General features: G+C 33.4%; 1 protein-coding gene across 1 annotated transcript in view; it reads left to right on the forward strand.

Moving 5' to 3' along the window:
* The first annotated feature begins 618 nt into the window (after nt 1-618).
* The window catches only part of LOC143257613 (uncharacterized), a 42,976-nt gene continuing 22,263 nt past the window's right edge, over nt 619-21,331 (forward strand). The window contains exons 1-7 of the mRNA XM_076516601.1: nt 619-775; nt 6,459-6,650; nt 9,122-10,075; nt 15,421-15,502; nt 17,670-17,746; nt 18,291-18,330; nt 19,743-19,972. Coding sequence (XP_076372716.1) covers nt 692-775; nt 6,459-6,650; nt 9,122-10,075; nt 15,421-15,502; nt 17,670-17,746; nt 18,291-18,330; nt 19,743-19,972 — 1,659 coding nt within the window. The 5' untranslated portion in view covers nt 619-691. The remainder of the gene's footprint in view (nt 776-6,458; nt 6,651-9,121; nt 10,076-15,420; nt 15,503-17,669; nt 17,747-18,290; nt 18,331-19,742; nt 19,973-21,331) is intronic.

Consider the following 21,331-nt stretch of genomic DNA (forward strand, 5'->3'; position numbering starts at 1 on the left):
TTCCTGGTCAAATATCTGCAATTTCCGATTATAGCTTCCAAGGTTTTTATAATATACCAACTGTAGAAAACCAACAATGTATACTGTCTCTTGGTGAGTCGGTTTATAAACAATAGGCGAGGTTAATTTCAGTTGGCAACAATACTGGCCATCAATAATATTTACATATTGATTCTTATACTTATAAGTTACATGCATTTATATATATATATATATATATATATATATATATATATATATATAGCTGAAAAGAACATCTTTATTAAAATAAATATATAGTAGCAAATATAACACAGATGTAACCAGACTGTATCTAATATTTCCAGTGCCGAAAAGTTCTTTTGCAATGTACAAGAGCTCAACAGGAAGCTTGGGATACCACGAATATAGTTACAGTTGAAACGTTATTTGCATTTTCAAAGCGCAGGAACAACAACTGTTAAAGTGTGAGCTAAATTAAACAGGTGAAGCGTCACTTTTATTTATAATGGTTAAGACATTTATTTTAGAATAAAGAAAAAACAATGAAAATAATGTATTTTTATAAAATTATATGTCTGAAATATAATTTACGAATGGTCCCCCCTTTTCCTCAAGTGTAGGTAAACAGATTTAGAGGGCTATCTGTATCTTCAGCTAATTGATGGAAGGATAAAATATTTTTGCGAGTGAAAAATAATTTAGTGGGGTAATGGAACATATTGGTTTGCAGCAGATATTTGAAGATGAAAATGTATTTGAAGTTGAAGCTATTGTTGGTAGAAAGAAAGTGAATGTAAGTGAACCTAAGGTGCTGCATATTAAGTTGTTTTAATCAAAATAAACATTTTCGCTTTAAGTTAAAGTTAAATTTCAGGAAACTACATTGTCTCTAGTCTATTTTAGAACAACAGTATTTCAAAGTTTTAAAATTGTAGTGTATATAATACACGTATTATTACATACTAACTTAAGAATAGCTTATACTGGTGTTTGAGTAATGAGTAAACGTGCCACAGAAGTGATTAACATTTAAAGTACCATCGATAGTAGGGTTAGAGGTTTTTGATTAAAACTCGGAATCAAATAAGTGAATGATCTCGATAGTGATGGTAAAAATTAATAACTTTGAAATTAAAGTTACAATTTATTGTTATTTTTACTGCGTTACAAAATAATAATGTGCTTATTTAATTTAATTCAATTCCAAGTTTTATTTTCCATTTGTTTGGAATAAAATAATTTTGTTCAAACATGTTTTTATGAGTATAAGCTGTAATCAACACAATCCTGAGGTTAGAGATTGAGAATTTTGACCTCCTCCAATGTAATGTATGCATAGAAATCAAAGCAAAAAGGCACACAAATAGCACAACGAAGTGTAAATCCTGTGGATTCTGTACACACCTGCTGTTCTAGACATATATTTGTAAAGGTTATTTGTGTCTGTAACAATTGTTTGTTGTTCCAAACCTGTAAATATGGCGAAGAGTTGTTGTGTATTCAGTTGCACCAATAATAAGTCGAATATCTTTTGCTCTAAATCATGTTAATGTATAATAGAACTGTTGAAAAAGCTTTATATGAACCTACAATGTTCTTTACCAATCGGAGCAAATTTGAGGTGAATTTGGTGAGAAAGCATTGATATAATACTTTTGGAGGCTGTGTTATGCACTTACATGTGGGCGAAGGTTTTGTATATAATGAGTGATGTTTATCCTAGTTTGTACAATTCTTGAATAAGAGATTGACTTAATGTTGCAGCTGAAGTGATATCAACCATTCTTTTCTGTTCTGTTAATTTTGTTTTGCTTTTTTTTACTAGTTGCTATATTTTATAATAAGACATTGGTTTTCCTTATCACACCTTCTTAGTCCGTTGTTGAAATACGGAGGATAGCTTGAGGATGAGTTCTACTTTATAGATTGTCAACATGGTTACAATCTTCATATTTCAAGACGTATTACATAATTGATTATTATGTAAATATTAATTAAAATGCAGAACATCTGAGAAAGTTTTCTACAATTTATATTGTGAGATAAAGAACAACACAAAGATGTTATGAGCCAGATTTCAAAGCAGAAATCATATTCTTATAGAGAGTTATTGTTTTAATACCATACAAAAGTTGCTTTGGAGAAAAAAAAAAGCTAAATTTGGACCATTGTTTGACAGTTGATATTATGTATGTATACATCGTGTGCAAGTAGAATATCATTGCTTGTTATCAGTTTTCGTGGATCTAAGTGAAGTTCATTATGCATTTTGCCACAAGAAGACTACTTGCTTCATTTGAAGTATTTAGGCCATAAATGTACTTGCTTTGTAATTTTTTGCTCCTTTGTCAAGATGGCGAGTGCACAACCAAGCAACATCACATGACTAATGTCACACCCACCTAAGGAATAGCAGATAAAGTTAATAACTAAAACAAGCATTATGTGACAGAAGGCTATTTGCTCCACTAAAATCATTGATTATTCACCCAAAAATATGGAGCAAAATATAGTCCTTTAAATTCAATAGTGTACAAATCTTACTAGCCTTATGGCTTGGACTACCATATTTTGAGTCTTGGGGCTGTTGCATAAATGTTTGCTCATGAGATATATGCATATATGTGATATTCATCTCTATATATGATTATTAAAAGTTACAGAACTGGTACTGTTTTGTTTTTCTTTTTCAAATCATCAAATATCTACTGTCAGTGAATTCTTTTTGTAAAATTGATAGCTTCTTTAACAATAATGGCTAATCTGTCATAAGCCTGTGGATTCCTATATGTGGTGAGGGGACCTTCCAGGGAAGGTTCTGTTCTTTCAGTTAACCTTCTCTGGGATCTAAACATCCATCCACATGTTTGCCATGCATGGTTACCCATGAAGGGGAGGAGAGAATCCTGGTGGTTGAGGGGTCCAACCCTAATACACCACTTGGGCATTGAATTCCTTGGGGTGGTACAGTTGGGCTAGGATCAACTAAGTACTAAAAGAATTGTTCTCAAAACAAATGAAAAGCCTTTTGGCCTCCATGGTTAAAAAAGTTGATGAATCAGTTTCAATACCCATCTCGGTCCCTTACAAGTCAACTGGCCCTCTTTCACTGCTCTCACAAAACTTGATCCTACTATCATCTGTAAGCCATCAATAGACATTGCATGGTAGCAGTGACTGACTGTATTATACAGGCAACTGCTTAGTGCATTCCCAAAACCTTGACATGTTTTCCATGATATCCTTGTTTATGGTAGAATTTTGCCTGCCACACAAGGCTCAAAAAGCTACTTTTCGTTGGTATCCTACACTGTCTAACTGCATCGCTTTCCAGCAGGCCCATACACGTGCTTGGTGGGTAAGATGTCAAAGCCAGAAGAAATCCTGGATAAAGCTCAAAACCAGTTTCAAAGTTATATGAGACAAGATTTGGAAGGTCAGTGAGCAATATAATTTTGCCCCTTTCTCTGTCTTGCTCTCTGATGGCCAGGAAGTAGCTGATATTCGGAGCATCACCAATACTCTCAGTGAAAGCTTTTGCTGGGTATCTAGCACTTCTGATTCATACTCCACCTTCTTATAAGAGTTTGGGCAGAGCTATCTACTCTTTCGAGATGATTGTCTATATGACTATAATTGCCCCTTTACACCAGTGGAACTCAAAATGGCCCTTCATTGGATGATCCTGATGATGTACACTACAAAATGCTCCACCATCTGTATCCTGCTTCTCTTGCTATTCTTCTGATTGTTTTTAACTGGATCTGGCAGGAAAATGATTTTTCTGATGCCTGGTGCCAGGCTATTGTCCTACCTTTCTCCAAGCCTGGGTAGGATCCCAAGATTCCTTCAAACTACCATCCAATTGCTTTGATGAGCTGTTTCTGTTTCAAGAGGATAATTAATTCTCGTCTTGTTTGGTTCCTCAAATCAAACAACCTCCTCTTGCCCACCCAGCATGGGTTCCTACAACAGCACTCCACCATGGTCCACCTGATTCGACTTGAATTGTCAATCTATATGGAGGTGTGGCATTTTGAAAGACCTTCATTTATGTGCATTATGTGGTCATTTGCCTATTTTTATTACAAATTGTTTAATGGACAGGCGCTTCCAAGTTTGTGTGGGCTCACACTTTCCCGTTCTTTTCTACAGGAATTAGGAGTCCCTCAGAGCTGTGTTTTGAGTGTCAGAATTTTTGGTATAAAGATTAATGCCATCACTTAACAACTCCCTCTTACTGTTACAAATGGGCTCTACATCAACAACTTTCACATTTCATGTCAGTCATTGAACATGAGGTATATCAAATGGCAGCTAAAGACTAGCCTCAATCATTTACTGAAGTGGACCACAGCAAACAGTTTTAACTTCTCTCTCTCTCTAAAATCATTTGCATGGACTTTTGCTGCCAATGGGGTATTCGCTCTGATCCTGAACTCCATATCGGTGAAGGTGTGCTACCTGTGGTCCCTGAGACAAAGTTCTTGGGGCTTATCTTTGACTGTAAGCTGTACTTTTCACCAAACATCAAGCAGCTATGAGTCAAATGTACAAGAAAACTGAACATCCTCTGTCTCCTCTCTTCCACCACTTGGGGAGCAAATCGATGTTCTTGACTAAAGATATATCATGCTCTTATTTGATCAAAACAAGACTATGGATCACTGGTCTATGGCTCTGCCAGGACCTCAGCCTTAAAAATGCTGGACCCCATTCATCATCGAGGACTTTGGCTCTACACTGGGGCTTTCTGCACTTTTTCAGTTCAGAGCTTATACACAGTCTTATGATGCTCCTCTACACCTTTGCCATTTGCAACTGTTTTTACTGTATGCTTTGAAACTTCAATCCTTACCTCAGGATCCCACCTGGGGTTGTGTTTTCCTTCCTTGATGGACCATGCTTTTTCAGAACAGATAATGTGCCATTGTTCCTTTTGGCCTTCATATCTAGGTGCAGTTAGATGAATTGGATCTGTGTTTGGATAATATTGCTGTATCCACTGGTCAGCCCATCCCACCACGGCTTATTACAATCCCAAAATGAGACCTTTCTTTCAGTCATCTTAGAAAAGCAGATACTCCCGATTGGAAGTACTGTTTGTTATTTGCTGAACATCTTTCATAAAAATCCCTCCATTCCAATTTATACGAATGGTTTGAAATCGGGTGACTGTGTGGGCTCTGCCATGGTTTGGTGGTTGGGCAAAGAATCTACTCTACATTTTCCCTATTAACTGCTGAATTGTATTTTATTTCTCTTAGTTACATTATTTCTCACCCTGTTCTTGCTAATATTCAAAACTGACTGGCCCATTTCTTTTTAACATCTACTTCTATCTGGTTTTTCTAGATACCAAGCCATGTTGGTATTCGAGGGAACGAGCTCACTGACACCGCAGCTAAATCTGTCTGCTCTTACACTATCACTGCTATATCTGTTCCATACATGGACTATGGTCCTGTATTGATGGCTTGGCTCTGTGCCAGTTTGCAGACAACTTGGAGTGAGCAATGTGAAAACAAGCTTTTCTAAATAAAACTCTCTGTTGGACTTTGGCAATCTTGCTTCTGTTAGGATTGGAAAGAGGAAGTTGTCCTAACTAGACTATGCATTGGTGACAGTTTAACTTGTTGCTTTCTTTTATCTGGGACTGATGCACCAATGTGCTGTCTGTGTAACACTTGGGTGACAGTAAGCCACATTTTACTGTATTTCTGCCATTATGACCCTCAATGATGTTATATTACAAGTTTTATCCATAATGTTAGACAGTGTCATTGGCAATGGTGACACTCCACCTTACAAATGTTTTTAGTTTAATGCCATTAATCTTTTTAATACTATTTAATTTTTTAATTTATAAATTAGACCTTTTTTTAATGCAATTCCTTTTTAAGAATTAAATTACAAGTAGTTCAACTTGAAATTAGATAATGGCCATAATGCCAAATAACTCAAAACCAGGACTGGAAAGGCAAACTTCAGGTGTATAATACTGATGTTTGAACCTAACCTGTTTGTCATCCTGGTGAGTTATAATAATTAGTTATGCTACAGAAAGTCACTTACAACTTTTATTACTGTAGTTTTCTCTCTCACTGCTGTAGACTATATGTAAAAATTGGATTTAATGCTGTTTATATTTTTAATTCAAAAATTAAACTTTGTTTTGTTTTACCTTGATTCCTTTTTATGAATTTAATTTTAACTTTGTACCAGATGTTTGGGACAGATAGCCTAGTTGCTTTGTGCCATAAAACACTGAACCAACCAACCAGGTTTACATCTGTAGTGCATTCTGTATATTTTGTAAGAATGTTTTTAAAACTTTAAACTGTAAAGAAATAACACTGTACAAAGTGAGACAAATGAAATGTTCCAATAACTATGCAAAATATTTCCTACAGAATTATATGTGAAAATTGGCAGTATGAAATGGAATCATGTTTATGATTAGTTTTTGTTTGTAGGGAAAATGGCTGTATAGGGTACGTTGGAAAGGGTATTCGGCACATCACGACACTTGGGAACCTAGAGAAAATCTACTCACATGTGAAGATATGATTGAAGACTATGCTGAGAAAATTCAGAGGAAAGCTTCAAAACGAAAAGCTAAAGTTTCTACAGCCAAAAGAAAAGTAGAAAAGAAAGAAAGTTATAAGGTCTGTGCTTTAAGAATATCACTTTTTAAACTGCTTTATGTATAATTGTATGAATGTCTTAAGTTTATATACACACAAGCACACACATATATAATACATTGTTTAAAGTTTAGGTTACCAAATTTATCATATAGGTATAATACAGTTTTAAAGTGCGTTCAGTCTAAAAATAAAGCAAAAAATGGCTTAAGTTGTACAAAATGTAATAAACTCTCTAAAGGAGTAGAAAGAAATAAACTGATATTATTTTTATGCTGTTTTTTACTTTGTCAAAAATGTTTTAGAAAAGATTTCTCAGGTAATGTTGGACAACTGCCTAACTGTTTTCATAAAATTCTTTCCTTATTGTCAGTTGCTTATTTTCAAAATGTCTGAATAGAATGGAACATTTTTTGGAAATAAGCTGGTAACAGTAAATTTATGTTTATAACTGTTTGGCCAAAACATCTATTAAAGTAAAATTTTTCTGGAGGAATCAAGTTTGTTGACACACAATAATTTATGTTGTTAAAAAAAAAAAAAATTAAATGTTTTAAATAGCAGTCTTCCTCTTGAAATTCCACTTCATGTACTGATGATGGAAAATTGCAGGATGAGAAACTATAGAAACAGCAACAAAGCTTACTAGATTTGAAATTAAAAGTTTCAGAATACAGAATTTTGAATTATAAACTACATTTTGAAGCTAAGTTTATTGACATTGATCATAAAGTTGTTCCACTAGATTTTGAATGTAGCTCTTTTTCAAGGTCATGACATGAACTTTGATCGGGCCTGAGTGCATAAAGTTGAGTACATTACAATAGAGTGATTCTAAATTCACAAATCAGCAAGTAACATAGCAACTAGAGCTTGTTAATTAAATTAATTAATTGATTAATGTCACAAAAATTATCAATTAATTGAAATTAGTGTTTATTTTCATAAATGTTTTTGATTATTGTAATTATATAGTACTTGAAATATTGTAATTGTGATTTTTCATTATTATTTTTGATTAATTAAATTTTTTTTTCTTAATCTGTTAGTGTCACAAGAATAATTAAATTATTGAAATAAGGATTTTCTATTATTTTGTATTATTCCAGCTACACAAATAATAAATATTTCTATTATGTTTATTGAATCATGCAATATAGTGGACTGTTTATTTTATGCCCACCTTTGGTATCAAAACCTGCAGTTTCACCAAAAGAGGCCAAAGGCGTCACCTGTTTTAACCACTTACACCAGTATATAGTGGTGTATTGTTTGTTAGTAAGTCAGTAGATACTAAAATGAGATCTCATAAGATACACTTAATGTTTTAACATCTGTTGTCATAACAACAGTAAAACATGAACACTCCATGGATCTCAAGAAAAAGTATACATACTGTAGGCCCAAAGGGGTCATCTGTGTTAACCACTTGCACCACTTTACAGTAGTGTTGTTTGTCAGTCAATTAATACATGCTAAAATGATGTCGCATATGATACTTTTAATGTTGTAACATGTACTGTCATGACGGTGATAAAACATGAACATGCCATGACTCTTAAGAAGAATTATACACACTGTAGGCTACAGTAAAACATGACATACAAAATTCAAAAGCAAGAAATAAAAATATTTATTACTCCTGATTTTTGAAGTTGAACATTTTCAAGGATCCTGTGGAAGTACATTTAATTTTAGCATTAGTTTTTTTAAGCCATTTCATTTGAGAATTAGCAAACAACTTCCACTAATAACCTAGTTCTAATTACAACCATAGCAGCTGTAAATTTATTTTTGCATTGTTTGATATTTTATAGGTAGCATGATGCCATCAAAAACTTATAAATTTAGGAAGAACATCTAAGTGCCACTTTGGATACAAAATATTCATACTGTTGGATCATAAAGATGGCTTCAAATTGGGATTTAAAATTTTCAAGGGAGGTTTATCCCTAGTATTGCAAACCAAAAATATTGATTACTTTGGGCCAAGTTCATCTAGAAAGAGACTTGTAGTGAGTCATACCCTAGTTGTGGTAAGCTAACATTGGCATCTTGTAATGTGAGAATCTTTGACCATGGTAGCAAAAGTCATCCACGTGATATAGGCAATAATATGTAACATAATCAGGAAAGATCTCTATCTGTAAAAGTGTCACAAGCTGTTTCCACAGAATATCCGTTCAATTGTCATGCATCTCAAGTACCAGAAAGACTAAATGAGTAAGCCGTGCTCTTCCATACATCTACAAATTATGTGTTAGCTGTAACATCTGTAGATTTCTTTGAGATTGGAGCATTGAGAAAATGTTTGAAAAGCCTTTGTCTTTATATACTACATGGTTTATGGAAAGGTATGACTTGGATATTACAGCTTTGTGACAGAGCTTTTGCAAAACCAAATTATCCTCTGAAACCTTTAGTTTAATAAGCTTTTGTAGTTTTGTATTAAACCCTAGAATGTTAGATGATTCTTCTAGTTTTCTTTTCAGATTGAAACCAATGAAAGTGAACCACAGCCTTCTGAAATGAAATCTGGTCATGGATTGAAAGATTCTTTTTGGAAAGACTTGGAAGAAGGGAAAATAAATGTTTTCGAATCCGATCTCTACAGCAGAGTGAAGGCAAGACCAAAACCAGTAAAAAGGTTTGTTGAGACTGGTTTGTCACAAGGGTCAGCAAAGAAAAAAAATACTGATACCTCAAAGAAACATAGTTTTGATCAAGACAGAGTTAAGTCTAAGAACTTTGAATTGAAAGACAGTGACAAGTTGTCCAAACAAAGTGGAAGATATGAAGAATATGAGTGTAACCATGTTTCTGCTGCTCAGGAACAGGATGGTAGTAATCTTGCTCGTAAGATAATATTGTCAAAGAAAATTTGCCAGGCAACAAAGAATTCCACAAGTATAGAGGGAATTTATCAAGCCAAAGAGGGTAGTACCAAAATCTCATTGAAACAAGGGCTTAGTGGATATTACGAAGTTAGTAAGATAACAAACAGTTACGAACAGAGCCTGCCTCTTACTCCAGAGAATAAACCAGTTTCTCGTCAGGTCCGAGACCAGTTGAATGCTAATAATGCTTCTTGTTCAGTTTATTCTGTCACCACCTCAATGGAGAACAAAGTTAAAAAACTTCTGGATAAGGTTCAGGATAGTGAGTTGGTACCTTCTGTTTCTTTTCCATCTAAGAGCTCACTTCAGAAAAACGTCAAGATGTGTGATAATGGAAGTATAGAATCTCCTGAACCTTCTAACATGAAGAATAAGATAAAAGGAGGAGCAAGTAATAATGTTCATTCTCCCAGTCAGAAAAGCATTTTATCACATGTTTCAGTCTCTCAACCATCTGTAGGAACAAAGTCCATAAATGGAGTGGGTCAAAATCACAGTACAACTGACATAACAGTTAAAGATGCAACCAGTGCTGTGCAGAAGTTGGAGGTTAGTTATTTCTGGTAAATTGCATGTGCTTATCTTTTCCATGCATTAATAGGTTGTATGTTATGGATTATATTTTCAGTCCTCTGCTGGTACAGAGGTTAGTCTACGAATTTACAATGCCAAAATCAGGGGTTTGATTTCCCTAGGTGGATTCAGCAAATAGCCCGATGTGGCTTTTCTATAAGAAAACACATACATACATACATAAATTATATTTTCATCAGGTTTCATTCATCATCAAGTTTTCTTCTGTCGTACTTTTTGATTTTTCATTCAGTTAGGCCAGTTCTTAAACTTTGGTGTTTTTAGGTATTTTATATTTTTTTTAAATTTTCATCTGAAACCATCTGTGGTTAATTATGTTAGTCCCTGAAATAAGACTATAGGCCACATTCAGCCTCCAAAGCCCTTTTTTTTTTGGCCTTTTTCTGAACAGCTTAATATTGTAGTTGGTCAGTGATGAATTATGTAGTAAACTAACTGAATACTAGTCTAAAAGAGATTGTTTCATTGTATAGGTCATCACTGGTTAAGCTTAATGTGTAATAACCTGCTCATTCATAAACTCCTTGTTTTAAGTAAGATGTATTGGTGGACTGGGTTCAGAGGAGAACTAAAGGATGATATCAGGGATGGAAAGGTTATATGAGGAAAAGTTAAGATCTCTGAAATTTTTTCTTAAATAAAATAAAAGTGGTGGGATCTGATTGAGGTGTTTAAGATTGTCAAGGGAATTGATAGTGTTGATTATGATCTTTTTTTTCATATCTAATGTGAGAATGATGAGACTAGGGAACATAAATTTTGACAGTGCTGAAGTCATCTTCAGCTAAAACAGTTTTGTTTTTCTAACAAGGTAAATATATGGTACAGCTTTGATGGCCAACAAACTCTTCTATGTTGACTGTATTACAAAGCTGTCCTCTCCCCACACACACCAATGCTACTGAACTGCAAGTAGTTAAATGATTTTAAGAAAATGTAGCCAAATAACAGATTTGTATTTTTTTTTATAGTTAAGGCTATGACATCAGGGGCTAGTAATATTTACATAAGCACTGATTTCATGAGTATTAATATAGCGAATTAATTTTTGTTTGAGAGACTTTATGAATGTTTTTAATTTTAATTAGTCCAAAAACATTCATTTTTAGACATGACCATTTTTGGATTGTTCCAATAATTATATGATTCTTGACGAAATTTGGTTGAATGGATGGCAGCTGCCTTTTGTAGAAACGCAAATATAGAGGATGACTTTTTCAATTGTCTTTGGATCAGATCAGAGTGTTTTTGATGTTCTCAGTTTTTATTTGCATTTCTTCAACAGACAGTTGCTCTGAATTCCACCAAATTTCATTTTGAATACTCTATATAAATAGTCTCTCAAAAATAAGTAATTCTTATCTTTGCCCATTATGTCATTAAAATCTGTTATGTAACTGGGAAACATTTTAAAAAGCAGGCTATAATCATAGTGTTTAAGCTCCTAATACAGTGTAAGATTCATTAGCTGAGGTATTATAACATTATCTTTTTGCTTAATCAGAATTTAGTTTATTTCAATAATGTCTTAAAGAGAAAAAAAAGTAGTGGTGGTTAGAAACATAATTATTATTAGCTTAACACAGTTTTTACCATTATAACCATGTAATTTAAACAGACTTTCAGTAGTGTTATCATACCTATAGGTTAACAATATTATGTAGTTGTTACCATGGCTATAGGTTCCCATTGTATCTAGGATATCTGTTTTCTGTACTATTTATGCCACCAAAACCAGCATTTTCAGTCCAGAAATCAAAATCTTGGGATGATGATTATCTAGACCAGGGGGTGTGCAACATTTTTCGTCGGTGGGCCATATAACCAACTTCATCAATCAAGCGGGGCCACTTAAAAAACAAGCTTATTTGTATACATGCACAATAAATTAAAAAAAATCTCAAAATGCAAGCAATAATATTTTATATTTTTGCATGAGTGATCATTTTAGTGCGACACTTGAAATTTAGAGTCCTTGCAGAGCTTGTTAACTGACTGGTCAAATGTTCATCAGTCAGCTGACTTCTACATTTGGTTTTGATGAGCTTCATTTTGGAGAAAAATTGCTCACAGCAGTAGGTGCTACCAAAAAAGGGAGGCAATTCTTTGTGCATGACGGGACAAATTGGGAAACTTTTCACGTACACAGAGTTTGTAAAAGTTTAGCAAACTGTTTTCAGAGAATTTCCTTTTAGTGTCCATGTCAGCCTGCAGTTCAATGAGTTCCATTTGGCAATCATCAGGACTGTCTTCCACTGCCAAATCAAAAGGTTGAGCGAACAATTTCAATCTAATTTCAGTTTGTCTGAAATCTGGAAATCTGTTTGCAAACTCATCACGCAGCTTTTGTACACTGGTTCCATATTTGGTGCAATCCAGATTAGGAAATTCCAGTTTCCTGGTTGCAAGACATGTAAAATGGGTCAATATGGCTCTTCTCAACTGAACCTGGAAAAGTTCCAATTTCTTTTCAAAAGCACAAATATGCTCAAACAACTTATTCACAAGTTGACTTTTCCCTTGTAGTTTTAAGTTTAAATCAGACAGATGCTGTGTAATGTCTGTGAGGAATGCTAAGTCATTCAGCCAGTTCTCATTGCTCAAGAAGTCCACATTCTGACGTTTGCTCTCCATGAAGAACTTAATCTCCTCTCAGATTCCAGAATCTCTTCAAAGTAGCAGCTCTACTAAGCCAACTTACAGCAGAGAAGTACAAAACATCTGAATACTCACTGTCCAGCTCATCTAAAAAGTTTTAAATTGTCGATGATTTAATCCTCGTGTTCGAATATAATTTACGCATTGGGCGACATTTTTCATGACTTCTGCAAAATCCAGAACTTTGGTGCACAAGCTCTCTTGGTGAATAATGCAATGGCTTACAACTTCGTCTTGTGCTCCAATTGCAGTTAGAAATTTCTTGGTGAATCCATTTGTCCTACCTGTCATGGAAGGAGCACCATCTGTTGTAACACCACATAATTTATAAGGATTCAGTTCAAACTTTTCTACAACCTTAAGCACTTGTTCACAAATATCCTGTCCTGTGGTTGTGGAGGAAAAGCTTGCCATATCTAAAAACTCTTCGAAAACATCAAAGCCTGCAGTAACAGCTCTGATGAAAATGACAAGTTGGGATGTGTCATTGATATCAGTGCTTTCATCCAAAGCCAGACTGAAAGCTTCACACGAATTCAATCTCTCTTTCAAAGTTTCTTTGATGTCCTCTGAAAGATCTTTTGTCCTCATGAGACAGTAAAGCGGGAAAGGCTAGTTTGCTCCACCAAATATTTTTTCTCTGGACATGCATATTCTGTGAATATTGTTAAACAATTTTAATAAATTCTCCATCACTGAAAGGCTTTCCCTTTTCTGCCATACATTCACAAAGCTTAAAACTCAGTTTTGTCACCAGTTCTGAATTTTTCTTGAAAGTGGTAAAACACCTTGTTGCTTTTCAATGGATGTTTTAAATGTTCAATTTTGTCCTTTCGTGCCTGACCAACAATTTCATCAAACTGGGAGGAGTGCTTAGTTGCGTAATGTCGCTTAATATTGTACTCTTTCATGACTGCAATTGTAGTTTGACAGACGAGGCAGACAACACCTTGATTATGTGGGACAACAAGATATTTTGTGCACCATTCACTGTTGAATAACCTTCCCTCATCATCAATTTTTCGTTTCTTAACTGCTGACATTTTACTAGCCCTGAAATCAAAACAAAAATTATTCTCACGAAAATAGCAAAGTAGAAAAAACATAGAATTTATTTACACATGGAACCTCTTATGGACAGAAACACATGTTTCTAAATTGGCATCCCGATCATAGCCTTCGGTACTTAAATTAATTGAGAATAGCAAAATACAGTGTGACCTCGCCTATTCAGCGGTTCGCCATTCGCGGGTTATCGCGAACTGCGTTTTGTAGGTCACAGAGACTGAAAGGGCTTTTCGAGGAGATATCTGTTGTATTTACTCAATCAAGCCGTTTTTATCAATTGTCGTCTTCACCAAACAAGATTGGACTGCTATTGGCTGACTGCCTCAGCTTCCCCAACAACGCAAACGGCAAAGCACAGCCCGTAACGACGGTACAATTTAGTGAAATACATAACAGTATGCAATATTGCTACATTATTACTGCATCAATGAGTATAAGTATCATTAGTGTTTGGGAAGCATTTCATATAGTATATAATCGCATACATATCGTTTTAAAACTGCATCCAATATTCGCGGTTTTTTTCGCTATTCGCGGGAGGGTAAAGAACGTAACCCCGCGAATAACGAGGTCACACTGTACATAGAATCAGATGCATCTGAAAGCAAAATTTTAATAAATTCAGTAAAGTCACAACAATATGCTAAATAATAATCAATTTACCTTCAATCTCTTGTAGTAACTGTAAAGGTAATAAAATTTTCACCAATAATGAATGACGGACAGCAGAGGTTAGGGAAAATTGTCGCCAGCGGGCGAAGGCGAGGTTCAGGACATGACGTTGAGTCGTAGACAATAGTGCTAGTGCACGTCACCTATTCATGCCCTAAGGAGGCCGACCAATCGAATTCGGCCTGCTCCTCTCTAGCAAAGATAATTTTAGAAGTTTGTCGAGTCGAAGCCTGGGAATCCCGTAGGATCGATGCTTTTAAAAATATTCCATTTGCGTTGGATTACAGATCAGGCCACATGGTTAGATTACAACAACTAGGGCCACACTAAATGGCTTGGCGGGCCGGGTTGTGGCCCGCGGGCCGCCTGTTGCACACCCCTGATCTAGACCCTTTAACAATTTGAAGCTGAACAAAATCATTTTCAGCTGTTCAGTGTAAATGCATAGGTTTCATGCAATTTTGATTTGGGGTTGTACAGTTGAAAGTACCATAGGTAGTAAATGTTGTTTGATAGAATAACATATAAACTTGTGGATTTTTTTTTCTGACTTCATTGTAGATCAACGCTTCTTATTTTGCCATTATTCTCTTCAGAATCACGACTTTGTTCATTTTTTTTACCTTTTTTTAATTTTCACAGGATTTGAGTGTTATACAATTGACAATGTTTCTGATTAATACTAGCTCGTATGTGTTGTTTTTTGTTTTTTTTTGGAGAAAAAGTTTGTCGCTCATTTTACAAGATAACTAAGTTTGATCAACCTGTCTGAAGAAAGTAAAATATGTAGGTTCCTTGTGTAATAAAGTGTCTCGGCTTATTATGAATCACAAAATCTCACTTTTATATTCAACCTATCTTCTCTTTCTTTCAAAATTGATAACTTTTCCAACTTTTTAAAGGATGCAGAAAATAAGAAGAATGTTAGCCGAGCCCTTCAGAAGGCATCCCTTGTTCAGACCTCTCCACTTGGTGGAAAATTGGGTAACCAGTTTCGACTTCTTTTGTTAATTTTATTGGAATATTTATTGGGTTGAGGAATAATTTGTGAGCGTTTTTTCAAGTTAAAAAATATATTCATAAATGAAACGCTTTCGCAAAATATTTCATGTCATTTGGTAGATAATTTTTTGCTCTAATAGATGGTGTGTTTGATTTTCATATGTCTTTAATTTTTACTTTCATTTTCAGCTAATTAAATGGAATGTCAAGTGGACAAAATCGAGCATTTTCGACACCATCTGCTTTTCGCATTTAATTTCTTGCAATTTCGTTTAAAACAATGCATACTATATACCTAGATATTACATTAAATAAAGTATCATAATAAATGTTTTGGGTGTAATGTGTTCATGCATTGAAGTATTGTATAGTCTTGCATGTAATGCTTGAATGAAATTATTTAAAAACACTCACGAATTATTCCTCAACCTAATATAATCTGTTTCACTTAGGAAAAGACTTGTTTTTCAAGCTACTAGGCAAACATGGAAATTAATACACAATCCCTACACCACCCTCACACAAAGTTGATAAGTTATTGGTTACACTACAGTTCTATCTGTACTTTTTTTAAAATTTTCACTCGTAGTTGTAATTTATAAGCAGTTTTCAGATACTTTGTAAATGTTTTACAAACAAAATGTAAACAAACATGAAACATGTTCAGTACTTACACTAATTTCCAACTAGTTAAAAAAAAAATTTGCCATTATCATGGAATAATTAATTAATTAGGCTTAGGTGATTGTATATTCTACTCTCCATGACAAAGAAAATATTTTGTGTGGCCAAGAATAACTTTGATTTACAAAACCTCCAATTAGAAAGCTTGTATAATTATTATTGCTTAATTACTTCATACACATATGCACACACATTTTGTAATTCATATTTGGAATTATTTAAAGTCGTTAAATCTTAATAACATGAAATACGAATTGACAAGTGTTTAATTTTTTTTAACAGTGCTCTGTAAACAAATAAAGATAACTTTTAATTGAAATATATCATAGAAATGTTAGGCTAAAAGATTCCAAACTTGGTCTTACTGACAAGACCGAAACAGCACTTTAATTTGTATGACACCCATGGTGCCATATGCAGTATACGCATGTATTTTAAATTCTTAATTATTTTTGGTTTGGCAAAACGTATTATCCCCACCACTTCTCCTGCAACTTGCCAAGATACACTAGTGTATCATGAAATCATTGATTTAGGCAAAGCAATGCCATTACTGTTCCCACATCTTCTAACTAAAGTTCTGCTCTAACCATCCATAAAATAGTATACCTTAACCTTTTCAATACTGTTTGGCTTTACAAGTCTTAGCTTATTTCTACAGATAATGGTAGGGCATATATTCCACAGTCATTCATTTTTCATAGGAGAGTGTAGGACTAGAATTTGTTTCACTTCATTTTGTAAAAGTGTGGCTAAAGATTCTTCAGAGTATGGTTGTGTATGAGTTAGAAGTATTACTTAAGGATCATTGATGCCTGTTTTTCAGAATTGGATTGATAAAATTTATTATAAAATATACTTTCATTACTTACACTTTAGAATGTACATGTAACAAGTTTCCTTAAATAGCTGCCGACATGTGTAAACTAGCAATTCCTCTTGAGACAGGTATACTTTGTTGGGCTATCTGTGCCATGCTTGCTATGAGTATTAAAGCTCCATTTTTTAATGGTGAGAGCCTTCTTTTTGAAATATTTGCAGATGTGTAAAAAGAACGACTATTATACTGTAGGTTGTCATATGCAAATATATTATTGTCAATTTTTGGAATTCAACAATGATGCAGAAAGGGTTAAATATTTTAAAATAGATACTGATATGTAAAGGTATTTTTTAATATTTGTCATGATTTAAAGTACCAAAAGCAAGCTGCATTTTATAGTGATGTATGTACACTTCTGCTTCATACAGTGCATGTTTGTATGTGCAAACACATACTTACTCTAAAGTTTTGTGGACTTGCTTGTGTATTTGTCTTTGTTTTATCAATATTTTCACTTGACATATATCATGTTGTTTAGTTTAAAAATGATAATATTCCTGTTTGTGCATCTGTGTTGTATGTATGTATTGGATGGTTCTGTTAATCCTGTTTACCATTGTTTTATATTTTTTACACATTCAGATAGTACTGATGTAAAGGAAAAATCTCAGCTTTTGATTCACTTGGATGATTATTCTACAGATGAATGGGCAAAAAAGGTTTGTTATCCATAGAATAAATCTGTGAAGACTTAACTTAAAATTCAAAGTTGTAGAGTGTCTTTCTAATACCACAGATTGCATCTGTCACTTACAGTGATAATTCTTACATAGCAAATTGTTTTCAACAGTTAGAACAATAACCTTATTAAATCTATAACTTGTTATTTAGAAGTGTAAAACAATAAACTGTCTTTTTTTCTTAACCATGCAGATAGCCCTCATGTAGCTTTGTGCAAAATAAAAAAACAACAAAAAACAATCTTTCTTAACCAACGCATGTAGAGATAAAAATGAAAGGTTATAAATTTTGGTGCATCTGTGTAACTAATTTTATTGTTATTGCAAGTGTACATGCTTTTAAACTCTGAAATGTAAAACTTCCTAACTCTTAATGTTTCATGTATAAGTAGTTCCACATGAATGAACAACTGAAGCATTTTAAGGTAGTAATAAATAAAAGAAAAGTTATTATAAACTTTTATATAGAAGTCATAGCTCTTTTTTTTTAAATTTGCATATTTAATTTATTTGCATGAAACAGACAAGTCTGCTGATCTATCCTCCTCTGGATATTTCTCAAAGTAAGTTACAACTGAAAGTTAATATACCCTTTTCTATAATATAATATGCAAAGAAAAGTGTTTATTTTGTGATATCTTTTCAATTCTGTTTCTAAATAAAATACAATCCTTGCTCTTGCACATATTTATGGGTTTTCATGTTTTGACCTTGTATAAACCTGCACACCTTAGAGTTTTTCAAGATACATAACATTATAGATTAGAAAAAGTATTTTCCACAAATGTAAAAAGTATATTTCTCCTGAACTCTGAAGAAATTTAAATTGCAAGCTGCTCTTACAGTAGAAACCTTCTAAGAAACAGTTAGTGACCCTTTTTAGGACCACAAACTATCTAGAAAGGGTTAGCAAAAACTGAATTTCAATTTTTCATAGAGTAAAATCTGAAAAAAGATTAAGTATGTAGAGTTATTTCCAAACATTTCTGAAAATCCATTAAAATGGAGTAAAAAACATACTTAAAATCAGTTTTGGACAAAGATAGAGCACCCAGGACACTGTTCCTGAGTTTATAGAGTTACAGTACACCAGGCCAAATTTACTGTGGATTCCACATCCAAATAACTGTATAATTAACCTTTTAAATTTTCACACACTTGGTTTTTGTTCTTGTGACAACAAAAAAACATGAAGGAAATGGTTAAACACATAATATATATGATAGATAGCAGGAAGTGTTTCTGTCTTTCTAGTGAACAAGGTTTACCTTTCCTTTGAAAATTTTAATTCAAGTGCTATTTTTTTACCTATTTAATTACATATTAATGGAAAATAATCCATCTTTTTTAATTTGTATCAGAAAATTATTTCTCAAAATGCATATTTGATGAAAACTCAAATGAACAAAAAATATTTTTTTTAATGAGTGAATTATGTGAACATCCTTGTATTGTAATAAATATGACTGCTCTTTCTACTAAGAATTTTTCAGTACAAAAAGAATTTGCCTTCATTTCATTTAGTAAAAAAAATAATTATCCACAATTTTGAAGGGCAGAATAAAAATTACTTATCTTTCAAAAGTATTTGAGAAAAAATGGATGATTTTTCCAAACTTATATTTAGCTGGAAAATATCATTCTAAATTCTTATTAACTAATTTTTTTTAATGGGGAAAAAATGAACCCTTTGTACTGGAGATTTAATTAACTGGGGAATGATCCATCCACTTGAAGGTAATTAGAAAATGTCCCCTTATTGCTGGTGTTAAAGTGGAAGATTTGTTACTTGCATGTCAGCACGCATATATATGGCTGCACTTCAATCTTAATTAACTTATTTTTTATTTGAAATGACAGGGAATTTCCACACATTTATGCAAGTCATAAATGTGTTACATATATAGGTAAGTAGTGTACAGTAAGCATTATTAGTTACAAATAGTAATAGTGTCTGAAAAATAACCCAATTTAGATGAGTTGCGTGAAGCTGTGAAGGCTGGGGATTATAACACAGTGAAAAGAGCCCTGAATGGAAGCAGGAAGTATGATCTTGAACTGCCAGAAGTGAATGGGATGACTCTCGTTATGACAGCAGCAGCTCGAGGCTATACTAGTATTACTGAAGTGTTAGCTACCAGTGGTGCAAACATCAATGCTCAGTCAAAGAATGGACTAACACCTTTGATGTTTGCCTGTATAAAAGTAAGTAGAATCATTTGGTTACACATCTGTTATACAGTCTTTAGGTTATAAATACTTTTAACTTTGCTACAGACACTAAGTTGGAACTCTATCAGAAATTTACTAATGTCCCAGTATCTGATTCTGTTTTGTAGTGTTATTAATAATTCATTCTTCCTACTTTCGATGATGTCTGAAGTAAGATAATAACTTATACATAGATAGTTCAGATTATAATTTTAATGGTCTTCTATGTGTATGTTGTGATCTGTGACCTATAAATTAAAGATGGGATGCTCTCAGTAAATTACATGTCACTATCTCAGTCAAGACATTCAGGTTGTCTTTATACTATTTCTTAGTATGAAAATGTACTTCATATGTGTTAGTAATGCTTAAGTAGATATGAAACTGTCACTTTTAAACACTAGGCAAGCAGTATGATGTATTTATTTTAAGGGTTTCTTAATGTTAAATTGCTTTTAGGTAAAGGTATAGAAATCCAAGGAATTTATTGCAAAGCAAAAACTTAGCCTGGTAATGAGTTTTATCTATTTATATATACTGTTCTTACATTCTTATTTCTGAAGATTAGAATGCACAGTTTCAGCACTTGGATACCCTTGCTGTTAACAGTATTATTGGCCATAATCCCAATAATATGTCTGGTGAAATTTGGCTAGCTTAGGAGTTTTAGGTTAGTACAAAATCTATTTATTAAGCTAGCAGTGCAAAACTTAGCTTTCACTTATCACTGTACAGCACATAGGAAAGTTCTAGAAAGTTCAAAGTAATAACAAGACTAGGTAGAATAGAAGAAACAAAAGTACTAACTATGTCAAAGCAAAAAAGTAATGAGAAGGTTTCATTACTCATGTGATCTACAAAAGCAGGTTAGTGAATTTCTTTCCTGATACTAATGTTATATTACATATAATGTGGATTTGACTCTCTCTAGGTGGAGCTTAAACTAATGGGAGTAAAGTAATTCACTGATTGTGTTAACAGTTTCTAAGAAAGATAGATGTGAAAGCTTTGAAAAGGTCATGATATCCCATAAAACTTTTAAACATAACTGATAACACATTGTTGAACTTAATATTTCTTGTCACACAAATGACCAGCTTTTCAAAGTTCTCATCTTTTTTTTTAAAAAAAAAGTGAATTACCTTGAAACTGCTTTAATAGTTCAGGTATCAGTAGCTGAAGAAAAGAATCAGTTTTTGTAACAATGCACTTCAAAGTTAAGTACTAAATATCTTTAGTATTGAGTATAAATTCACTACTTTCTTTTTCATTCTACTTTCCTGTTGCTATTTGAAAAAAACACAGCCACTCCCCCACTTTGGTACACTGGTATGTCTTTTATAGCCTTGTGCT

Source organism: Tachypleus tridentatus, chromosome 7, assembly GCF_004210375.1.
Source record: "Tachypleus tridentatus isolate NWPU-2018 chromosome 7, ASM421037v1, whole genome shotgun sequence".
Classification (NCBI taxonomy): domain Eukaryota; kingdom Metazoa; phylum Arthropoda; class Merostomata; order Xiphosura; family Limulidae; genus Tachypleus; species Tachypleus tridentatus.